Below are 24,050 nucleotides of genomic sequence, written 5' to 3'. Positions count from 1 at the left end.
TCTGTGTTATTGCTTGTCTGCCATTTGCAAATCATTATTAATTGTGGGCCCTGGTGGCGGGCTGGGTGGGGGCCGGGCTGGGTACATCCACATAGCTCTTCATCAAGGACCCCAGCCGCTGCCCCAGAGAGCCAATTACCCCGCCCTGATTGGGATCAGATAAAGAGGGAATTTTTACAAATTAGGGAATAAATAGAATTTCCACACACAGGGCGCGGGCAGGACCTGAGAGGCTGTAATGAAAAACCATCCGTCACTATCAGCGCGGCCTGGGCACGCAGCCGCGGCACTCCCTCCCCTCGTGGGCCTGCCCTAGCGCTCAGGGGCCTGGGTGTACAGGTCTAAGGACACCGCTACTCCCCACCCCCACCCCAGGCCCAGAAGCAGGGACAGGACTTCCCTGGTGGGCTGTCTCTACACGGGCTGGGCTGAAGAGGCCTAGGTCCCAGCTCCGACACTTCCCCTACTGCCTCCTCTTCCTTTCCCTGTCTGCCTCTCCCTCTGGATGTTAACAAGGACGACACTGAGGTGGTCATGAGAAAGGCCAGAGTTGGGGACCACAGGGCAAAGACCACACCCATGCCCCTACAGCTACGGCAGCCCTAGGGCAGAGCCCCGGCCCTGTGGACCACTCACTCTGGGCTCCCATTAGCGCTCCTCCCCTTGGATCATTAAATATGTATATCTTATTACACGCCTTGTTAGAGTATCGAGCTCTATTGACTGATGATAAATCCTGAGCCTCGTCCTGGCCATAAATTTATCTGGAGATGATGAAGACTCAATAATCTAGTCAGGCAGATAATATCATCGGGCCTTAAAAAAGATCATTACATTATATGTCAGAATTAAAAGTGAAATACGCCGTAGTAACAGGGCGGCTGCTCTGGCCATTACATCGGGTGCCCGCCTCCCCCACTCACTCCTAGCCAAGGCCCCATCCAGGTAGAGGAGCCGAGAAGCCTCACCGTCCTCCTCCTGACTCTGGGATACTACAGCTGGAAGTGCCAGAGGTTAGCCAGATAACCCAAGGCCGAGCGAAGGCGACCCGGCCGGGGTGGGCGGAGAAGAGGCAGCTCCTGAGAACAGCTGGGCACATCTGCCATCCCTGGCAGCCACCTCTGCCCCATTCCTCCTTACCCTGTCCCTAGGGGTCCCCCGTGGGACTGTCTTCTGAGGGTCCTTGAGTGGCTCCAGCAGGAAGGTGACAGGGCCTTACCCCTCTCCAGAAGGGCCTGACCAACCAGGGGGGGGTTTCCAAAATGCCAACACTGGGATTCAGACACGTTGGGCCGCTTGCCAGCACCGCCCCAGGCACCTGTGACCTGGCCCCAGACCCATGGTCAGCAGTGCCTCTGAGGCCTTTCTCGCGAGCGTGTGCCAGCAATCTAGGCCCTGGCCACCTCCTTCCCAGGAGACCCGCCTGTCATAGCCTCTACGACCTGTCCTTTGAGAAACCTGCTGCCAGCCTCTTGGATCTTTGACCTCAGCACTAACGACCGTCTCCACTGTATCCTATTTCCACTCATTTCCACAGTTACACCTTCTACCTTTTTAACATCCTCCACTGCTCTTCCTTTGAAATATTAAATTCCAAATGTCCCTAGTTACTGGCAATAATACACTCTTCTTTCATCTCACTGGAACCTTGAAACATTAATACCTCTACTCTATCCAGATACACCACCCGCCTCCTCTCTTTACTTTCTCCCCTGTCTACTTTTGACTGCTTACCCAACAGTCATTCCCTTGCTGCCAACCTGGCAGAGCCCACGCCTTCCTCCCGTGACCAGGGTGAATCCTCCGGGTCTGAGCCACCTGTGGTGATCCCATCCCTCTTGCCGCTCACTGGTTTAGTGGTGGCCGTGTGTTCTGGCGAGTGAGAATGAAGGTAAGTTTGCTGAAAGACCTTCAAGGAAAACTTCTTCACTCTTGTGAAGAGAAACACAAGGAGGAAGTAGTCCTTTATATTCTGCGGGAGGTTTTCATGTTTGCACATTATGTCTGGGACTGCAGAAGCCATCTTCTAAACGTTAGGGGAGTTAGCCTGTGAAGAACATGCTGAAGATAACAGAACAGAAAAATGGGAAAAGTCTGGGTCCTTTATGACATTGCTGAGATGCTGAATTAACTAATCCTAGGATCACCTTATCTCCAGACTTTTGTGAGGTAATAAATCCTATTATTTAAGATATCTTGCATTGAGTTTTCTTTTTCTTGTAGCCAGAAGCATACTAACTGATACAGAATGTAAAGACAGGAAAGAGAGTGACATAACAAATGGGCCCTATAACATACACTTGGCTGAAGGGAGGAGGGAGGGCAAAGGGCAATGACGGCCCTGTTATTTCAAGCCAGGAAGTTGGTAACTCTTGTTATGCTCTCTTGAAACATTTGACCAAATTGTTTCCTGCTATATGGCAAGACACAGGCCATGTTACTACTAAAAAGGCTAAAAGAGTCAAGTTTTGATGGGAACCCACATGAAAACAGAGAGGGAAGAAAACGCAACTGAACGAAGGAAAATTTTTTTATGTCTATGGCTTGTGATCTAAGATGCCTGAGAGTCCCACAGCTCCACAAAGTCATCGGGGGCTTAGACTTCTTTCTACCCTTCTCAGCATGTTGCTTCTAATTTCCAGGTTATCTCCTGGTCCAAAATGGCTGCGGGAGCTCCAAGCATCACATCCACATTTTAGGAAAGAGGAAGAAGGAAACAGCAAGAACAATGTACTTCCCGGCTGAGTCACTTCCTTTTAAGTATCATTCCTGGAGGTCTCACACAACTCTTTTCCTTTTATCTCACTGGCCAGAACTCAGGGACATAACCATATCTAGCTGTATGAGGAACTAAAAAGAAGTGGTGTTTTAACTGGGTACACACCGCTGCCCCTGGTGATACCAGGGTTCCTTTTAGTGAGGAAGGAAGACAATGGATATCGGGGTATGACGCAAGCGGTTCCCGTCCTAGCAACATAACCGACGCACCTCACACAGGAGCCTGGATTCCATGGCCCATCATCTCAGTCCTTTTTTGCCAACATTCTCAACTCTCTTGCTCTTTTCTTTCCATCACCCTTGCCTGGAAAAACCCAAACTGCCCTCTCTATGCTTGCACCTGGGCTGAGCGTGACTAGAGAACATCACAACCATACAGATTTGTGCCCCTCCTAAAACCAGAGTCCGCAAGCTCACCTGGCTGTATGAAACCGCCTGGCTGACCACCTACGCTCCTGATCAGCACGCGCGCGCTCTCCCTTTCTCCCTAGTGGCCTTTTCTCTACTTCCCACCACTCTCAAGTCCCCGCCCCCCCCCCACACACATAGTGTGGTCTCCTACTTCACAGGAGACACAGGAGGCACTGTCCTCTCACTTGTTACAGAGGGAGGAGAGAAGGTGCGTCCCCATGGCACTTCTAAAGCCCATCCCTCACTCCACCTGGGTTTTCCACCCCATTTCCTTTTTGGGGGCCTTATGTGATGAGCAAGCCCCTTTCTGATAGAGCCTTGATTGTTTTTCTGCACTGCTTCTTCACATAAGCATGTAAACATATCAAATCTCTCCCATCTTTAAAAACACCCTTGCCTTAACTCCTTTTCCACAGGCCTGGTAGCCAACCTCTCCTCCCTTTCATAGCCAAACTTCCTGGTTAACGCTCAAGGCCTCCTTCCCTCATTTCCCACCCTACAATCTGATTTCCCCACCTGTGTCCTACTGAACCACTTTCTCGAATGATCCCTCCGACCTCACAGGGCTGAAAGTCCAGTGGTTTAGATGGCCCCAGTGGACTAACTCGTGCCCTGAAGCTCTTTTCCCCTGGCTTCGGTGACAGCACCTTCCCTCCCTATCCAACTCCTTCAGCTTCTTTGTATGTGTCTTTCTTCTGATTGTCCCTATAGAGTGGGTGTTGCTCAAAGCTGCCACTGGTCCCCTTCTCATTCTCCACTCCCCCACTGGGCACACTTGGCCAGCCCTGAGCTTATCTACCCTAGATGTCCCAGTGATTTCTAAACCTATATTCCCACTACCACCACCCTGGTCCAGGGCACCACCACCTCTCACCCTAGGAGACAGCAGTGCCCCCGCCAATCTCCTCCAAGGTGTCCTTCTAAGCCACAAATCTGGTCATTTCACTCCCTGTCTTAAAACCTTTCAATGATCCTGGAACAGAAAAAGGACAGCATTGGAAACACTGGTGAAATCCAAGTATGACCTTCAGTTTAGCTCATAGTGTAGTACCCAAGTTCATTTCCTGATACTGATAACTGTACTGTGATTATGTCAGATGCTAACATGAGAGAAAGCCAGTTAAGAGATGTATAGAAACTTCTCTGTAATGTAAAATTGGTTCAAAGTAAAAAGTTTAAGAGTTAATCATTAAAATAACAACCACCACTCCAACAGCACCTCACTGCTCCCAGGATAGGGTCCAAACTTCTTTATAAAGTTCCGGGGATCTGCCCAGGTTCCCCCTCAGGCCTCATCTTCCCCACTCTCCTGCTGGACCCCAGAGTTCAGGCTCTTTAGCTTCTCGGCTTTTTCTGCACGCCCTCCTTCTGCTGGAAAGCCCTGCCCCTTGCTATCATTGCCTCAGGTGCCTTACCTGGGCCCTCATGTTTGTGTTAGGGATCCTTCTACGTGTTTCACAGCACCCCATGTTCCTCCACTGTGATGGCCTGTGTCACCTCCTGCTAGATCACAAACCCGAGGGCACTAATGTTACCTGTGCAGAGGCCTTCAGTAAACATGTATTAAGTGGAAGAAAGGAAGAACTGGAAGAAAAGAAAGAGGGAAGGATGGGAGACAAGACCACAGGCAAACCTATTACAGCCCTGACATCCGTTGCCCAAAGCCTAGACATGCCAAGGCCCTGAAGATCAGTCAAGGTCCTTGTCCTCAGCTGCCAAAGTGCTGGGGGCTTCAGCCCCTTCCCCACCTCCACTCCTTTCTAGGATCTTGATTTCCCCAAGACCTGCCGGGCCAGGACACTGGCTGGGACCTGAGCTCTCAGCAGTCCGGCCACCAGTCTGTCCAGCAAACGGACGCATCTGGGGGCAGCAGTACTGGTGGTGGGACTCCCCAGTCCTAACAGTGATGCCCTGGAGAAGGGCCTGGCTCTGCCTGGGGACTCTGCGAGGGGGGCTGCCCTCCCGAAGCCCAGTCCCACCTGGTAAATATTTCATCCTCAAGCTGCTCAGCTAATCCCTATTAATTTCAATACCGCCGCCTTGCCTGGCTCAGCTCCCAATGCATTATTTATCCCCTTTGTTTGTTTGTCGCTAACAGGTGGGCCCCAGCGGAGGCGCTGACTGGGGACAAGCCCACTCCATCACAGTGTGGCTGTGAATTAATCATGAGGACTAATGGGAAGCACCTCAGCCCCAGGCACTGCCCTAGCTGTCTCCCCCTGCCCTGGCACCCAGGGGTGGGCCAGGGCCACCTCAGCTCAACTCAATTCAAAACAACACATTTTAGTTACTATCTGCCTACAAGAGTCAGACACAAGGTTACCCTGTGGGGATACAAGCTGAACAAACAGACATAAGTTCCTGCCCTCAGGGAACTTACAATCCAGTTGAGGAGAGAGGTGTTAAATGACTATTTCTTAATTAGGATCATGAGGAAAGGCTGTGCAGGGGAAGTGCTGGGTGTTACGAAGGTGTGCACAGGGGAGGACCTGACCAAATCTAGGAGTCAGGGAAGGCTTCCCTGGGAAAGCAAACTTTGAGCTGCTCTCTGAAGGTTGAGCAGGAGTTAATCAGGCCAAGGACCCATAAAGCCATGTGGGAAGGCCAATGGCAGTTTCCAGAAAATGGGGGAGGCTCTTGTGCTGGAGTGCAGAGGGCATGAGGAGAGCGGCTCAAGAAGGGGCAGGCCCAGCTCAGGGATGCTCTTCTCCCTCCATGACTGGCATTTTGTTCCTGGTGGACTGCCATGGACACATCCTGAACACCTGATATGCTCACTCACACCACCTCTGCTGACTTGAGCAACATGTGATTTCTTGACCTTCTGCTTGTGGTTCCTGAAAGATGGTCAAGATCATTAACCCTCAATTGCACAGATTAGGAAACTCAGGTGAGCATTCAGCTTGGGCTTATGAGAAGGCCTGTGTGGGCCTCTCAAGCACTCTGAAGCTTAGGTGTGCCCATGGCAGGACAGGGCTGGATCTGGCCCGTTGACTCTACGTGGAGACCAGGCACAGGGCTGGGAACACTGAGCTGCCTCAGCCACAAGTGCTCACATCACCTCCCAGCAAGGAACCTCCCTCACCTGTGCAATCCAGCACTGGACTGGGCACCCAGAAGACCTCAGCAAACATCTTCTGAATGAATGACTGAACAAAAGTGAATGAATGCCCCACAATCCTCCACAAAGATCCTTACTCTCCTCAAAACGTTTACAGAGAACTAAAATAGACAAATGGGCTAACTGGTACCTGGGGCGGGGGGGGGGGGGGGCGTAGGTTTACAGTATTTTTAAATGCATTACCTCCTTTCTCCTCATAGTAAGCCTGGGAGGTAGGAGTCACCATCAACCCCACTTTAAAAAGGAAGAGACAGAGGCCCAGAGTGGTGAATGACTTATCCAGGACCACACAACCTGGGAGTGATGAGCCTTGACTAGCACAAGGTCACCCTGCTTCTAGGCTCCTGGCTCCACCATACCCATAGGTCTGCCCCTCTGTGGGCATTTCCCCAGGGATTCCCCCTTGGTGGCTCCAGGAACCCTAGTTCTCAAGAATGATCCCCAAGTGGTCCCAGCTCATTTATGAACCAAATGTGGCTCTGCCAGGGCAGAGGCTTCACTGTGCACGTAGTCAGGGTTTGTAATTCTAGTCAAAGTGGCCACTTGGAAAATCTATATGTCTCCAGGCTCCCTGTACATCATGGTGTCAAGTCCTAGAGCAGAGGCATCCATCAGCACCTCCCAACGCCATGCTGTGTGTGCCCACATCCTCTTCCCACCCCTGTGCCTGTCCCTGGCTCCCAGCAGCTCAGGCAGTCCTAGCTGGCCCTGCGCAAAGGCTCACGCTGGCCTGCCTGCTTGGCCCCGCGGTACCCTTGCCTGCAGACTAGTCTGGCTGCTGGGCCCCACCCCTGCCCCAAATGCTGCCTCGGCCCTGCCTGCTTCTCTGCTCTCTCAGAGCTAGGCAGCCAGCACGGAGGCAGCCTCGATAACTCGCTAACGTGCTGCCCATGCTGTTCTTAAAAATTTATGACTGTGCAACATGAAAAATCCGGCTGAGGAGCCGTCATTAGCCGCGCTGCCTCCCTCCCCCACCAGAGCCGCCCTCGTAAATTGAGATTTATGGCTGCAGCAGGCGGGGCGGGGGCGTGTGCAGGCGGTGAGGATGTTGTAGGGGAGACAGGGAGACCGATGAGACAGCGGTGGGGCCGGGGGCTCCCCCCTGCGGCAGCTCCAGTTTATCACAGCCTGCGGTGAGACCCTCCGAGAGCAAGGTCTTGCCTGGGGTGTGAGCCCGGCACAGATGCTGGATTCCACCTAGCCGGGGGACTGGAGGGGGAGGGGCCTATCCCATGCCAATCACTGGCTCCTTTAGGTGGAGGACCAGATCCTGAGGTCCAGGTGCTGAGCAAAGGCCTCTCAGGAGGATGATTTGAGGAGGAAGAAGGTTGGACCTAGGGAGGCATCATCATCCTAGTTGGAGTGACAAGGCCTGGGCCCCCAGAGCCAGATTCTCCAACCAGAGGCACGTAGACTGGGCTGTGATTGTGGTATCCCAACCAGAGAATTGGAGGGCAGGCAGGGAGCGGGGCAGAAGGGTGCCAGCAGTCTTCCCTTCCCCTCTTTTCTCTGGTGAGGAGGGCTGGTGGAGAGGACCAAGTACTAGACCTAGTCACAGAGCCTCCCCAGACAGAGCCCAGGCTGGGGCTGAAGAGAAGAGGAGGTAATCCTGCAAGCCATTCCCCACCCCCCGGAGCCCCCCATTCCACCCCCCCCACAGACCCTCCATATTACCTCCCCGCTGCCTCCTCCCCTGCTCACTTAGCCCTGTCAGCCAGGCCATTATGAAATTGGGGTTTCATTTACAGACTAATTAAACATTACAGCTTGTTCACAATTACAACGCGGGGATGAGGGAGTAACTAATTACGGAAGAAATGAGCTAACATTTATCTCTGCTCCCACCCTCCCTCTCCCCACTGCCCCCCCAATCTGGCTTCCTCCCACTCTCTGGTCAGTACCTGCTTTCTAGGCTTATTTCCTAGGATGGGGGACTGGAAGGGCTCAGCACCCACCCACCCTGGACACAAGATCTGACTATTGTTCCCAGCCACTCTGGGGAGGGGCTTAGCTCTCAGGGCCCTGCTGCAGGAGACAGGGCTTTCGTGCAAGACCTTGGCTGTGACTAAAGTAAGGGACCCCGTGATGATATGTGTGACTATGACATGGGTGGGGAGACACTCTACTTTGGTGTGCGTGAGTGTGACAGTACTGTAGGGCTGTGTGGCTCTATGTAGCTGTACCTTGTAGGGCAGGATTTTGGTGTGAGTGCTGCAGACAACTATTTGTGTGATGGGGTATGCGTGTGAATGAACCACACCCTCACCCTCAAACCCCAGGCAGAAGAGAAAAGAACTAGGTGGCTGCAGGAGGTGATGGTCAAAGCAGCCCTGGGTCCAAATAACCACTGGGCAGCCCTATTCATTCCTGCCTCAGAAGCAAGAAAGGGAGCAAGGTTACCCTGTTCCGGGGGCTCAGCTCATCCCTGCCCTCAGGTTGGTCTTGGCCTCTGGCCAGATGCCCCCTGGGGCCCAAGAAGCCTCCTGGGGGCCTGGGGTGCCCCCTGTGGGCAGGAGTCCTGGGGTCTGGCTGGCCTGCCGCAGAGTTTAATAATAGTAACAGTGAGAGTAAGCGTTTCCATCCTTCCTGCCTTTGGGCAGAAGAAGAAAGGAAAGAGGAGGGAGAGGAGGGAGTGGAGGGAGCGGGCTGAAGGGAGGCTTTGAGGCCTCAGAACTCACATCAAACGGCCGGATCTGGGCCTAATTGTCTGACCCCTGCCCCTGCCTTCAATCAGCTCTGCGGCTCCCCGCCCGCCCCTCGCCTAACTAGCAGCCATGTTCTCCTCATTAGGACAAGCTCCCCTTGCACACGTGTCCCCGGACATGTCCCCAGCACTCTCGGCTCCCAACCTTGCCTGGTGGGAGGGTACGGTGGGGACCCAGTTTTGGAGGGGCCCCTGGGACAGCTACAGCCTCCGCCACCACAGCTGCCTGGACTGAGCTGCTCAGCCCCTCTCCTTGAGCTGCAGGGGCCTGGATGCCACATGTGGTGACATATCCTGGGGCTGGCTCAGCCGCTGGGTGCGTTCTGTCCTCTGTGCGTCCTTCTTGCTACAGCCTGACTGTCTCAGACACACTGCTCCTGAGGGCGGCATGTGTTTGAATCCTGTCCCTTTTGGTCTGGTTCAGCCTGGCAGGGGGTCTGGGCTGGGTCAGGGTCTGTGTTCAGAGGCTGGGAGCGGAAAGAACGTATCTGCCCACTGTGCTAGGGTGGCCCCCTTCCACGGGCCCAGGCATGCTGACGTGTAGAGTGTCTGGGCTGCTGCCACCGCTGTGAAGCAGCAGAACCTGGTGGTTGCGGGCTCTGACCTTAGAGAGATACAGGTTTAAATTCCAGCTCTCCCACATCCTTGCTCTGCAGCCTTGGGTGCACGGTAACCTTCCTGAGCTCCAGTTCGCTCACATACAGTAGTGCTGACAGCCCCTAGCTCACAGGGTTTGGGAATGAGATGACAGATGGGAACCGCCACTCAGCAAATGTGGAGGGATACTGGTGTTGGAGGGTGATTCAGACCAAGTTGCCCCCTCCATAGGCCACAGCCCCACTTTGCCCAGGTGGGGTCTGGACCCTGGTCACCGGTGTCAAGGACAGGAGGAGCTGTGGGGAAGGGGCTAATAGCAGGCGCGGAAGCACGACGCTAGAGCCTAAGCTTGGGGGCAGGGATGTCACACAGCAGCTTCAAGTGGCAAGGGCAGGGCCCAGCTTAAGGACTGTCAGCGGGCATGAGGTCAGCTGAGGAGGTCTGGGGCTGGTCCATGAGGCGCGGCCCCTCCTAGGAGTACTGTGGGCCTGGGAGGCGGCATGCTGTGAACACAGCCAGAGTGAAGGCTGTCTGGCTACGCATGGTGCTCATTTTCAGGGTACCAGACCTGGATGTGATCAGGGGAGGGGCTGGCCTGGTCTGGGCCCTGACATTGTCTCTCACCTTAAACCAGTGGTAATGACTTGCAAATATTGATGAAAACGCAAACTACAGAGATTGTGTTTTTCGGGGAGTGAAGGTGGGGAGCGGGGATAAGGAGGAAAATAAACTGAAATGAAGTCCAGTTATCTCCCATCTGTGGCTGCTCCTAATCCCCCAGCCCAAAGGAATCCAATGCAGCCCCTTATCTGCCCTGTCAATCACTCCATCACCGCCCAGTGCTCGGTGGGCACCACACGCCCTCACACACTCAAGCACATGCACACACACGCACACACACGCACACACTCACTCCACCGACTCTTGCTCCAACACTCCCGCCCACCCCCAGCCCATTACTCCTCTGAGTAGGAGCAGCCAGCACGCAGGTCCTGCCAGATGGATGCAATTTGCATAATATCAGCAGTGGAGGCTGCAAGATCACCAGGGGTCAGGGCGCTGACATCCCCGCACAGTCTATCTGCAAGTGCTAATTTGGCCGGCATTGATCTGTCTTTCTGATTTCTTTGTCATTTACGTCTGCGACAGTTTGACAGGAGATACAGAGAGAGACAAGGGGAGGCCAGGCTGGGCCCGGGGCTAGGAAGGTAGGGAAACAAAGACTGTACTTCCCAGTGCATCACACACACACAACACATATGTACACATACCAGAACCTTCCCCCATCCATCCGGCAGTCCACCTGTCCATCTGTCCGTCCATTCTTCCACCTGTGGTTGCTACTGAAGACTAGAGCTCAGGAAGGAAGGAGTGAATACTGCCTCCAGGCAGGCCAAGGGAGCCCCTGTCGGTGCCTGGAGAGTTACCCCTTCTCATGGCCACCTGTCCCCCAGCTGCTCACTTTCTCTGGGCCACACCAGAAAGAACGAGACAGGAGCGGGTGGTGGGGGTACTGCCAAGGAAGCACATACTCCAGCCGTCTCTGCCCCCTCCTCGTTCGGCAGCCATGCGGATGACTCCGCCTGAGCCCGCCCTGAAGATGGCGAAGTGGAGGGGGTGGGGGTGCTGCCCCCCGAGCAGCACCTTTCTGCCTCTCTGGGATAGCCAGGGAGAGGGCTACTAGGTCTGCAGGGGCCTTATATCAATCCTTCACCACCCTCAGGTCTTTCAAAGCCCAGACTGGTTTCTAGCTGATTCTGAAGCCCCTCAGCTCAGCCAGAAAGCCTTAGATCAGATCAGATCTAAATGCTACCCACTGAACCCTCGGCCACTGTCCCACATTCTTCCGTGCCTTGGGAGAAGGGCTCCCCATAGGGATGGGGGCACTGCCTGGATAGATGTCAATGGTAAAAGGGGAGGGGAAGATAAGATTGCAACTCTGGAAAGAAAGAACCCACTGCAGAGAAGTGGACATGGTCATCCTGTCAAGGGAAGCAGAAGGGCCTGAGCCTTCCAAGGGTGAAACCCCCCTCCCTGCCAGCCACAGTGGCTCTGTCGTGGCCCCACCTCCTTTCCCTTGCTGATGGTAGCAGAGCAGGGTGATCAGAAGGAACTCCCTGCTGGGCAAGAGGGGGGCTGGCGTTTGGTGTGTGCTAATCCCGGGCCTGAGGTCTTCAGAGAGACCTGGGCAACTTCAAGGAGGGGAAGGCAAAGCTGTACTGTGGACGAGCTCATTAGCCAGCACCCCCACCCCCCCACGAGGAGGAGGGCGGGCGGCCCAGGGAGCGTGGCGGCAGAGGCGGCAGAGAAAAGGCTGTCACTGTCCTTTCTTCCTTTTGGTACAAGCATCTCCCTGAGCCGACGATTCTCCTGCAGTGACACCTCTCACGGGAGCTAATGAGATCCGTGTCATGGAGCTAATGCGCTCTGACTGGACTCTTGATAGACACCCTACTCCTTCAGGGGAGACCACAGGCCAGTACTGCCCCCCTGGGGCCAGGCCCCCACCTTGCCTCCTACCAGCCCAGCTCTTTTTGCCAAACCATGCTGGGTAACAAGCTCCTGAGAGTCCACTTGGTGTCTGGCCATCCCTCCTTACCATGAGCCTCAGAGGGACCCTCCTCAGGCCCTGAGCAGAGGGACTAAGAGACCAGGGCAGGACCACCCAGCTGGGCATCAGGGAAGGTTCCAGTTCTTCTCTCAGCCAGCTGAAATCAGCAGTCTGTGGGGCCTCCATGTCCCAACAACAGGTGAGATTTTACTGACATTTCCTGTGCAGATTTCTGGGTCCTGCTGATGGAGAGATCAAGTATGGAGGGCCTGAACATCACCCCCCAACAAACTGTGAGTGGGGTCCAAGGATGTATTTTGTACATGCACACTGGGAAGTCCAGGCAAGATTCCCAGAAGAGGTGGCCCCTGGAAAACGGGCAGGATTTTCCTGGTCAATGAGGTGGAGAGCAAACAGATCAGAGTAAGAACAGATCAGAGCCAGAAGGAGGTGAGAAGCCAAGAGTTGCCGGGCTCTGGCTCTGAGGGCAACTGTAGCAGGCTTTCTTCCTCAAGAAGGCTTTGTCAAGGCCTGTATGTTTCACATTAACTGAGGGAAACGAGGGAAGTGAGCTTGTGTTCCTCCTCATTGTCTCTGTTGGTAGCACAAAGCCTGACACCAAAAAGGTGCTTCGTAGTTCAGTACAGCAGTAAGAACACAGACTCTGCACTCACATGGACCTGGGTTTGAGTCCTGGCTCTTCAATTCACCTGGCTGTGTGACCTCAGGCAAGTCACTAACTGAGTCTCAGCTTCCCAGTCTATAAAATGGGAATGATAATGCCTGCCTTCCATAAAACTGGTGTGAAAATTACATTAGTTAATAAAAAGTACCCCCAAATACATGCTGACCCTCTGGAGAAACACAAGAAGTACCATACAGCACTCCGAAGTCCCCCGTGGAGGCTGCCCTGCCTCTAAGCCTTTGGTCCACAGCAAGGATGCAGACGGAGTCCACTGACCGCCGGCCATCAGCAGTCCCGCGTACATGCAGTCCCTCTTCACCCACAGCCCACTCCACACCACCCAGTTCACTGGGCTCACAAGGCCAAATCCACCACCTCAGGAGGAAGCGTCCCTCTCCTGACTAAGAGGCCATGCCGACAGCCCCCGACACCTCTTTTCTGCCTGGAGCTCCACGACCTCCATTCCTGAACCTACCTTTCCCTTAGCTGCCAGGGCCAACTGTACCTCTGCTGACGACCATACCTGAGCTCCGTGGGGGGCAGGGCACTCTGTCATTTTCACCAGTACACCTGTCACGGCTCCTGACACATAGCAGGTGTAAGGTGAACGTTCACTGACTGGTCCTCTGCCTCCATTCCCAGGCCACTGCTGGCTCTGAATTAACCGCCGCCTCCATGCACCTCGCTGAGCTGCCCCTTCTGCAGTTTCTCCTTGCTAGTCCTCTCTGTATAAACTCTCAGACGGCTCAAATTGAAGCCCAACTCTGACCAGGTCACCGCTCTGCCAGGATCTGCCCCCGCCCCCGGTTCCCCCGCAAACAGTTCAGCCATGCACATCCATCCCAGCGGGCCCTCTCCCCTTCCACAGCCTACCTCCCAGCCCTCCAGCACGCCTGCCCCTTGCTCTCTCAGGGCCACCACACCCGGTGCTCAGCAGAAGTCCCCACCAGGTAGGCCCCACACACTCTCCCTGCCACCCATACCTTAGAAAGAGACTCAGTAGATCTCTCTAGGACCTAGGATCATCAGTGATTTGTGCACAGAGCCGCTGCCTAGCCCCCTCCATGGCACCGTGGGAGAGCCAAGCGGGTCCCAGAGATGGCTAAGCTGTGGGATCTGCAGAACCCTTGCCCAGCATCACCAATGCTGCCCCCCCAACCAATATGCACACCACTCCCCACTTCAGGCTGGCAGCTCCTCACGCAGTTAATTAGCACTATGTCACTGAGGACCAGCCTGAGTGGCCAGTGACAGGAGCTGACCCTTGACCCCAGGGCTGGGAAACAGTCCACATCAAACTCTTACAGCGCGACCCTTTTAGCACGCACAGTAACTCGGGGCACCGCCAGCTGAAGCTCATTAAAGCTGTCTCTTTGGCGCGAGGGCCATTAACCTCTACTGCTCAAAACCAACGCCTCCCCTCCCCGCCTCTCCCAGCCCAATTAATGCCCTGCATCCTCCCTCCCCTCCAAACACCCTCACCCACACCTCAGAGCCAGCTGGGAGCGGGCAGGGCAGCCCTCTGCGTTCAAAGATACAAAGACCCAGTGCCAGGAACCCCCAGGGCCCTGGAGAGGCCATGGTGTTGGCAGGGCCACAGAGGAGGGGGCTGCTTGAGCACCTACTGTGTGCCAGGCCAGGCACTGCACAAGCCCCTTACACGAGCAGCTTCACTGAACCTCCCCAACAGCCCTGACAGGCACTGGCACTGTCTCTTGCCTGAGGTCACAGGGCTCTGGGTGGTAGAGCCAGAACTTCCTCTGGCTCCAAAGCACTTACTCCATTGTCACTTGTAACCTTAGACTGTCCCCTGTGGCCTGGCCAGATGGAAAAACCTTCTTCCCTGGAGAGAGAAGGAACGCCTCAGGAGTCCTAACAGAGAGGGAAGAAGGAACCACTTCCTCTCACAAACACACCCTGGGCCGCATCCACAGACACAGGGCACCCAGCTCAAGGCCAACCCAGCCCCGCTGGTCCCTCTAGCAGCCAGACTCAACTACTGGCAGCCCCTGCCCGCCTGGGCCAGTGCAAGTCCTCTCACTGATCCGCACTGTCTGGTCCCTCCCTTTCCCATCCCTCTGTCACTGATTCATCTACTCATTCATTCAGCGCGCCCCCCTCCCCGAAGTGTCTACTAAGCATCTATTAAGAACCAGCACGTGCAGTGCGCCCTGCCCCGTCAGTTCTGAGCAGGAGCTCTGAGAGTGCTGTCCTCTCACTCACAAACCTCTTATCTCCTCAGAACCTCACCAAAGAGCCAACCCTTTAACCTGGCATTCAAGACCCACTTATTTCCCCATTTCTTTTCCAGCTGTTCCCTGACCCAAGTGTCCCTCCCACTCCAGTCACAGCAAACTATGTGTAGGTGTCTCAGTTGTCTTCAATGTGCCCTTGTGCTTTTGTACGCACAGCTGCCCTTCAGTAGAAAACCCTTCCCTCATTTTTCTACCTAGCAAACTCCTACTCATCCTTCAAGAATCTCCTGACTCAAGTGTCTTTCTTCTCTAGGAAACTCCCTGCTCAGCTTCCAAGCAGATCAGCTTGCTAGGCTTGGGGTCTCCTCTAGGTTGTATGGACGAGCTCCTGTGGAAGGCAACAGCAGTTTTTGTGGGGCACCCCCAATTCCTTAGACCTGTTGACTGCTTCCTCTCCCCCAACCTGCCGGGCCCCAGAAGAGCCTTTGGGTGTCCCAACAAGAAGGATACAGGGCATCCCTGAGGTAAGTGAGATGTAAATAAAGAAGCAGAAGTCACTTTGGCACCTGAGGACAGGAGAATCCTCCCCTGGGGCAGCCTAGGTGTTCCCATCACGGCCCTTAGTACCCTGGGTACCCAGTTCAGTGTCTATCTCGTCCTAGGATGTCACCTCCTTGAGGACAAGAATCTCCACCCAGCATGCCCAGCACCCACTAGGCACCAGTGATCTCTGTAGAAAGGATGAAGGGCTAGTCTGTGACAGGTGACTGGGTCCTTTTGGTGTATCCTGCCGGTCCCTCTGCCGCCATAGCTCCCCAAAGGTACACAGGTTATGATAATGTCATACCACCTCCCAGGAATAACCCCCCCACCCCCGCTCCTCCCCACTTGGAACAAAGCCTATGCTTGTCAAGTACCCCGCTTGAAAGCATTTGCATGACGTGTGCCCACACACAGAAAATCAGATACACAGAAATGAACAGACACACTTTCTGGTGGATACACACACAGGCTGATGGTTGCTTCCATATACAGATGAATGCCCTCAGGAAAATCAACCCAGATATATTGTTACACTCACTCACACACACACGCTCCCCAATACTGATATATCCGAAGTTAGCAGAGCTTCCAATGCCTAGAACCACAGCCACTCCATCCCCCTCCCAAGCAGGGATCCCTCTGAGGGTGCACCCCCACCTGGTACCCCAAATGGCCCCTCCCAACCCCGGCACCGCTCAATGGAGGCTGCTCCTCCTGCGGGGGAGTCAATATCCTGTGGACGGAGCCATCGGTCAGAAGGACCCCGACTAATTAAAAGCTGGTGAGGTTTAAATAATTCATCTCCTTAACTCCCATTGATCGCCCAGTTTAGTAGCCACAGACTTGAAACAATATTAAACGGCCTCCTCTATCTCCACGGGGGTGGGTAAGCTGACATGTGCCCACCCCTCTGAGGACATCACCCACCAGAGATGCAGGCAGGGTTGAGGGTATCTTGGCCTGAATCCAAGGCCACCTGTGACCCACCCAAAGCCCAGACCCCAGTCTCCTCCTAAACAGTGTTTTGAGAGATCTCTTCCAATGGTCTGGTTCCACTCTCCCCTATGCCACCCTCCTTCCCCACTCCCCCCACCTATGGAAAGCATCCCGTTAGAGCATAGAGCCACAGAACCCCTCTGTGTGCCAGGGGACTGGGGCATGCGGGCAGGGGGCTGACTGAGCTGCCAGGGGGTATATGTGGAGGGACTGACCAATGCCGCTGTGGGGCCGGCCTATGTGTTGCAGGCTGAGGCCCTTGTTCATGTCTAGAAGTCCATTCTTGGGCCAGCAGCCCATGGCGAAGCTGTAAGCCTGGAAGACAGGAGGCAAGAATGGTTAACAGAGGCCCTGACCCCCAATACTCACCACCTCCACCCTCCAGCCAAATCTTCCCACTAAGGGTTTACTCTCATTATGTCACTTCATGAGAGTCCCCTCACTGGGTCCCCTTTCCACCAGGGCCCCCACCAGAAAATCCCTTCTTCTTTCAGAGCTCCTTTTATCTTAGGCATCTCTCCATCAGAGACCTCCAGCCCCCAACAGGTGCCCCCTTGCCAGGCTCCTCTAGAGAGCTCCCATTTATTAAGACCCTCCTTCTCAGGACCATCCTGTCTATCAGGGCACCCCCTTCACCAGGCAGCCCTGTTAGATACCCCTCCCCCCAAGTGTACCCAGCATTGTGTTGGGCCCCTCCCCACAGTATTGCTAGTCATAAAGCCTGGTGTCGGGAAGGACCTGGAGACCAACATATCCAAACTTCACTCTATAGATAGGAAAACTGAAGCAAGAGGGGGCCAACCACAGGCCCTTGGTCTACTTGCTTTAGACGGAGAGGCAGGCCAGGCTGTGGAAGGCTGAGTACCATGCATGGGCTCAACTGAGGAGGAGTAAGGTCACCTGGTCGACTCAAGCAGCTGTGAGGGTAACACATGAAAAGAATGTGTGTGTGTGTGTGTGTGTGTGTGTGGTAGGGGGAACAGATCTCTGCTGAAGGTCAAGTACTCACTTATGCATATTCAAAGCAGCCACCCATCGATCTGTACTTAATTGTTTTCCTGGGGTTGGGGAAGGAAGTGCTGGGGGCATCGATCTGCTCAGGCCCCTAGCACTTCATTGCTCCCCTCCATCTGCTACTCGCGCCACCTGGCCGCCACCAACCTTCACGGTGGGGGGCGGTACATGGCAGGACCAGGGATGGCACTTTTCTTTCACAATCCCTTACAGGCACAACTGACTTGATGTCACAGATGAGGAAACTGAGGCCCAGAAAGAAGAGACTTACAAGGGTTAGAATGCTATCAAGTGGCCCAGTGGGAACTGAATTCCTGCTCCACCTGCTAGCAAAGTCCTGGGCTTCTACCAGGGGGCTTGTGCAGCTGGCTGGCCCTTCAGACATTACCCATCCCCTCACCTTTGAAGTCCTGGAACCTCAGGCTGCCCTGCTCCCAGTGGCAGGAAGCATATGGGATAGGGTCACCAGGAATGTAGCTTGGAGGAGTTCTCAAAAGCTAGGTGGGGAGGCCACGAGGGAAACTAAGGTGGCTGCAGCCACGTTCAAACAGGCACTGCAGTGCCCCCACCCATGCCCTGGCTGGAGGTCCCCATCCCACTAGAGACTCCCTCACAGCGGGGAGGTCCTAACACTGGGTCAGAAACCAAAGACATGAGGCTGGACACAGAGTCTGTGCTGAGGCCAAGGGGCTGGTACCCTTCCTTCCCAGCTGCAGGAACCAAGCCCCGGCTCTGCGGGTCCTTCAATATTAGCACCCTCCCGAGCCGCTTTCCTTGACCACAGACGATACCAGCCACAACTCAACATCCCAGCCAACCTTCCCACACTTTCCCAGGCCATGGCTGGACCCACAAATCGGGGGCTGGGTGTGAGGCTCAAGGGCAGGGGAGAGAACGCTGGCTTGCAGCCAGGGCAGAGCTGGGGGAGCGCAGGCAGCAAGGGAAAGTAGCCAGTGGGTGGTGCACAGCTGGATGAGCTGCTGAGCGTGGTCCGGGCCATGGCTGGAGCGCACTGGGCCAGAGAGCACTGGCGGGCCGGCTTTCAAGTACTTTAAAATCACTTACAAAGGCCGGATTAAACGATCAGAAATTCTATTTAATAGGACAAATAAAGAAATGACAATCTACCCTATCAGCCTGGAGAAGGCGAGCTGGATGGGTTTTTTTCCCCCTCTAAAAAGGAAAAAGGGAAGGAAGGGGGAAAAAAAGAAGGATAATGTGTGTTTACTCAAGCAAAGAAAAAAATATTTAAGTGATGTCGGGGAGAAGATTGCAGTAACTAGTGAAGAATAACATCGTCTACTTTGCTGTCAAATCACACCCGAATTTCAGTAATAGATTCTCGGCTGACACTCAATTCAATTCGAAGGTGATCCTGCTTTATCCCAGCCCATCAAATATTAAACACTTGCATTAGCAGGTGCTGCCGCTTCCCGGCTTAAAGCGGCGGGCGGGCAGCGGGCTGCTGAGGCCCCTCTGCTCTGCTCGTGGCTTGGGGACAGGGCAGCTCAACGTTATCTGCACGTCATCCTGAGTCTTATCGCAGCTAAGCGGGAAGACCACTTCAGATAACATTAGACGCTTGCCCCGATGCGTCACCGTGATTAGATTATTATTATAATTATGACTCCCCAAGATCTTCCCTAGACTGGGACATGTGGAAGGGGGTGGAGGGTGGCAGCGCCCAGGAGGGCCAGGCTGGGCCTGGCTGGAACAGGGCAAGCCGGAACCCAGGCAGGAAAGCAGAGGAAGCAGGCAAGGCAGCGGCCCCGGTCCCGCCTGACGGATGCCTTTCAGGAAGGGCAGTCTAGCTTGTCGGAGCGAGGGCGAGATGAATTGGCGTCTCCAGCGTGGCCGTGGGTGTCATGCGCACAGTTTCATATTCCCAGATAAGGCATGATAACCAATTGCTGCCATGACATGGCCTCATCCAGCACTTCCTCAGGGGGGCACGGGCGGGGGGAAGGGGGCAGCACGTGCACATGGGTCTGCCAAGCTCCTAATAAGAGGGATTTAATTTTTACAAATGCTGCTTCCAGCGGGGCCTTCACATACCAGCCAAAGTCCAAAATGATATTAAAAACGGTTAATTAAAACTGCTCTCCTTCAGCCTGGTCTCTCCCCCTGCTGCCCCTGCTGCGAACCCTGGCATGTCTCTCCCAGGTACTGTCACACACCCCTGCAGAGCTGAACCTTCAGAAGTGACCACCAGCCTCGGGGCACAGTCCCACAAGCTCCCTCCAACTCCTGCCATCTGAGGCACCCCTCAGTCACAGCCAGCAGACACAGAAAGCCACCCAGGGAACACAGGGTCCTACAGCAATCTGTGTTCTTACCAATGTGTGGTCTGGATCCTCACACCTGCTACCCCTCTACACCTGTACCCACATGCCCACCACCCCCAGCACTCACTTCTAAAGTCCCTCCCTGCCAGATACGTACACCATCAAGTGTGCACGCCCACACAGGCACCAAACTCTCCCTAGGTTACTCGGCGCATCCTCCCACTCCCCACTCCCTCCAGATGTCCCCCACAAGATTACATCCGTCTATGAATCTGAGCAGAGCCTTCCCAGGAGCCCCGCTCAGGACAAGGTGATGTGGGTTGTGTCTCAGAGATTCTGGCTGAGAAGTCAAGGCTCGGACTAGGGAACCAACAGAACTGGAAGATCAGGGAGGCTTTCCCCTGTGGCTGTCCACAGGGACAGTAGAGAGAAACAGGCCTGTGTGATGTTGGAGGCAGCTAGGAAAGCTTCCTGGAGGGAGTGGTAGTGGAGGGCTGGGCGGGAATTTGACAACAGTCCAGGCAGGAGACACAGTAAGGACAAAGGAGAATGGCAGGAGCAAGCTTGGTGAGAGCACAGGCAAGGGCTTGGCTGGGGCTGGGGCTGGGGCAGCCCACAAGCACGGAAAGAGCCCTGTCTTGAGGTGCTGGCTCCCAGCTCTGTGTACCAGTGGCAACACTGGCATCAATCAAGGGACCTAATTATTGTCCATCCCCTTTCTCCCGCCTGCTTCCTTTCCCTGCTCCCTCCCTCTCTTGCCAGCCTGCAGGGTGTGGGGGTAAGGGACCTAGGAGTTTTCTGACCTCAATCAGCGCGGGGCAGGAATCAGTTTTAAGAGCTCTTGCCAAGAGCCTGTGCCCAAGCCCCCTTCCCACACTGCTTCCAAATTCTTGGGGTGCCACTTCTCCAGCTGCACCTCTCCTAGCCACCGGGGCCCACCCCCTCTCCCCCAACTGTGGCTTCCTGGCCAAAGAGTGGGGCGGGTAGAGTTGGGGTGAAAGATGCTGGGTCTACCAAACCACCCCACCGCAGCCCTGTGCCAGGCAGGCACGCACACTTCCCCTCCCCTGGGCTGCTGTAATTTCCATGCGCGGGGAAGCAGGTGCCGAGCCGCTCCCGGCTGGCTCTTCTCTCGCGCGGCTCTGCCCGCCTTGGCTGCTGCCCCATTAGCTTAGTGGCCAGCCATCTGCGACGGGCCTGCCGCACAGCCCTGCTGTAGGCGCGGCGGGTGGCCCCCTGTGTAACAGGGAGCTTTGCCATTAGCGCCTTTAATATTCTGACACCTCAGCACAGCCTGCTATTACATGCAAACGCTGATCGCCCTGTGAAATTACATTGCTGGGCCCGCGAAATGGAATCGTGTATAATCAGCCTCCTCCATGCACTGTCAGTCCCATCACAAACACGGCGCCCGGCAGCTTACGGGGGCTTAGCAGCTGCGACAAGTGTATTGGGTTTAATAGATGAAGTAGCCCTCCTCGGCAGCAGCGTCAGATCCTTCAAAGAGGAAGGAAGAGGCATCGAGGGCTGCTAGGGTGTCTCTGCCCACCCACTCACTACCTGCCAGGGCCCTGAGGGTGGGGTGGCCACGGCGTGGGCAGGGTAGCGGATGCGGTTAGAACCCAGCTCAGACTCCACACAGAAGCACGGACTGCTCTGTAACTTCCAGAAAACCCAGAGCTTCCAAGCTGGAACCAGCACATTGGACCTATCCAGCTTCCTCATGAGGTGAGGAGGAGGAGGCCTTTAACCAGGCCTCTGGGTGACATGTCACCTGGTGGACCTAAGGCTGATGGGTCATTTCCCAAGATGAGGAAATAAATCAAATCACCTGCCATTCCCACAAACACCCAACAGATGAAGCTGTAAGGGTGATACTCCGGAGGATGGGGGGAGAGAAAGCCTGACAGACATAACTACTACTTAATTCCTTATCTAATTGGCCAGCACTTCTATAGCTGGTGGAGCCAAGTACCAAGGACACAGGTAAGCACGAGGATGGCAGACCCAGCAGCCCAGGCCTCAGAGAAAGGCAGTGTGGTCTGGCTCAGGAGTCAGACAAACATGAATTTGGTTCCCAGTTCTGCCAGTTATTTGCACTGTCTCTTGGGAGGAGTTATCAAATGTCTCTGAGCCTCAGTCTCCTATACTACAACATGGCATGACAGTTCTTTCCCCGGGTGTACCTGAGGTCACTCGGGTCCGCTCCCACTGCAACCTCCAGATATTCTTGATGCCGTCACCCAAAATGCGCATTGCCTTTGAGAATGCTGCTCCCTCTCCCTTTTCTGGGCTCAGCCTAGCAACCAGTTGTGGCCGACTGGGTTTTCCAGAGATGGCTGCAACACCATCTTCCATCTCACATGCTCTTCTTACAATGTGACTTTGACACCCCTGTTATCAAGAGAGGGAGTCTATGTCCCTCTCTTTGAAACAGCGTTGGCTTTTGCGACTATTTCAACTAACAGAGTAACACAGAAGTAATGCGATGGGACTTCAAGGCGATTTCAGAAATAGAGGAGGCAGCTCCCTCCTCATTCACTGAACACTTGCCTTGCAGCCCTGGGCGGCTCTGTAAGTAGCCAGACTGCTCCCAGGCAGCCATCTTGTGAGGAAGCCCAAACTAGTCTGCGCAGAGACCATGTACAGAAGCCAGGAGACTAGGCAAAGAGAGATGCCCAGCCAGCCCCCAGCTGACCCAGTCACACCCTGTGCCAGCTCCGAGGACCAACTACAAATGCATGAGAGAAGCTGAGTCAAAACCACCTTATTGAGCCCTTCCTAAATTCCTGACCCACAGAAACCTCGAGCTATAGTAAGACAGCTGCTGTCGTGTTAAGTCACTAAATTTGGGGGTGACGAATTATGCAGCAATACTAACTAGAAAACCAATACCTACTCACTTCTGGATACACTCTGCCAATACCTTCAACTTCTTGCTGCTTTGAGACTATTCCTCCCCTCTCTCTTGGACTTCATTCCAGGTCATCATCCACTAGGTAACTTCAGTATCTACAGGACAGTCCACCCATGAACCTTGCCTGCCTTTCAGTTTCTCAACTTCCTGTGCTCTAACGACCTTCTCCTCTACCTATTTCAGCCATCCATCCTTATGGCCACACCCGGGGCCTTGTTATCGCCCAGAACTGCTCTCCCTAAGCAATCTTACAATGACAGATTCCCCTCTGACGCCAGTCTCCTCTCCTTCCAGCTTCTGTACCCTCTACTCTTGCTCTTTTCCCAGTCTGTCCATCCCCTTCTGGTCTTGATCCTTTGTCTACCAGGCCTAGAGCCCTGGGATCTATCACTTCAAGCACCCATTTCCCAGTCTTCAACCCCCCTGCCCGCTTACCCTAGGTACACCTTCCCTGATAAAAACCCAATGGTGACTCCATTTCTCCACACTTGCACCTGAGCTAAGTGACACTGGAAAGTCACTCTGATGCATCAAAAGTGGCCACTATGGGTACAAGATCACAACCTGAGCAATTCTCGGTGGTATACAACAATCCGACTCTTCTCTGACTTTCACAAAGCTAATAAAAGCTGTGGCACACAACTCTTTCAACTGCATGTCCCTTGTCTACTAATGCATTTGTATCCTTCCCTGCATCTCTTCCTCCACCAGCACTGTTCCAACAGAAGGGACACCTCACTTCTTGTCTAGGGCCAATCCCGTACTTGTGCTCGACATCTCACCCTTCTCCTGCCTGCTTAGTCCTGCTCCATCTGGGATCCCCCTTTTTTCTAAATCCTTAACCTCCCCCTCTCTGCTGGCTCCTCTCTACTAGCATTTTAGCAAATGTTTGAATCTCTATCAACTTTACACAACTTCTTGGGTCTCAGGTTCCTCTTTGTAAAATGGGGTAATAACAGTTCCTGATGTGAGGATTAAATGAACTGTTGTGTGTAAACTGTTTAAAACAATGGCTGGCCCTCTGAAAATTATGTCAGTATTAGATTATTATTTTTAAAACCCTCCATTCACTCCATATCCCCATCTGGTGACTGACTTGTTTTCCTGTTAACAACCAAACTTCTCAAGGTTGTCTCCACTTGCCTCCACTTACCTCCCCCATTGCTCCTTAACCCCTGCAGTCTGGCTTCCGGCCTGACCGACATGACGTCACTCAGCTCCTGCTAAAACCGATGGTCCTCACCACGCTGCCC

The 24,050-nt window shown here is 54.3% G+C and overlaps 1 protein-coding gene across 11 annotated transcripts in view; it reads right to left on the bottom strand.

The window, feature by feature from the left end:
* The window catches only part of ERI3 (ERI1 exoribonuclease family member 3), a 126,852-nt gene that overhangs the window by 8,271 nt on the left and 94,531 nt on the right, over positions 1–24,050 (bottom strand). For 10 of the 11 annotated variants that reach the window (XM_064589281.1, XM_064589285.1, XM_064589286.1 and 7 more), the window contains one exon: positions 16,797–16,896. The exons of the other annotated variant lie outside the window; for it this stretch is intronic. In XM_064589281.1, the coding sequence (XP_064445351.1) occupies positions 16,797–16,896 (100 nt within the window). Of the gene's footprint in view, positions 1–16,796; positions 16,897–24,050 lie in introns of those variants that run through there. 11 annotated transcript variants of the gene reach the window in all.

The sequence above is a fragment of the Mirounga angustirostris genome, unplaced genomic scaffold, assembly GCF_029215605.1.
Source record: "Mirounga angustirostris isolate CCGP_5_RB_7025 unplaced genomic scaffold, mMirAng1.0.hap1 SCAF_4, whole genome shotgun sequence".
NCBI classification, from domain to species: domain Eukaryota; kingdom Metazoa; phylum Chordata; class Mammalia; order Carnivora; family Phocidae; genus Mirounga; species Mirounga angustirostris.
Note: the sequence above shows the minus strand (reverse complement) of the source record. Positions and strands in the feature narration are given on the sequence as shown.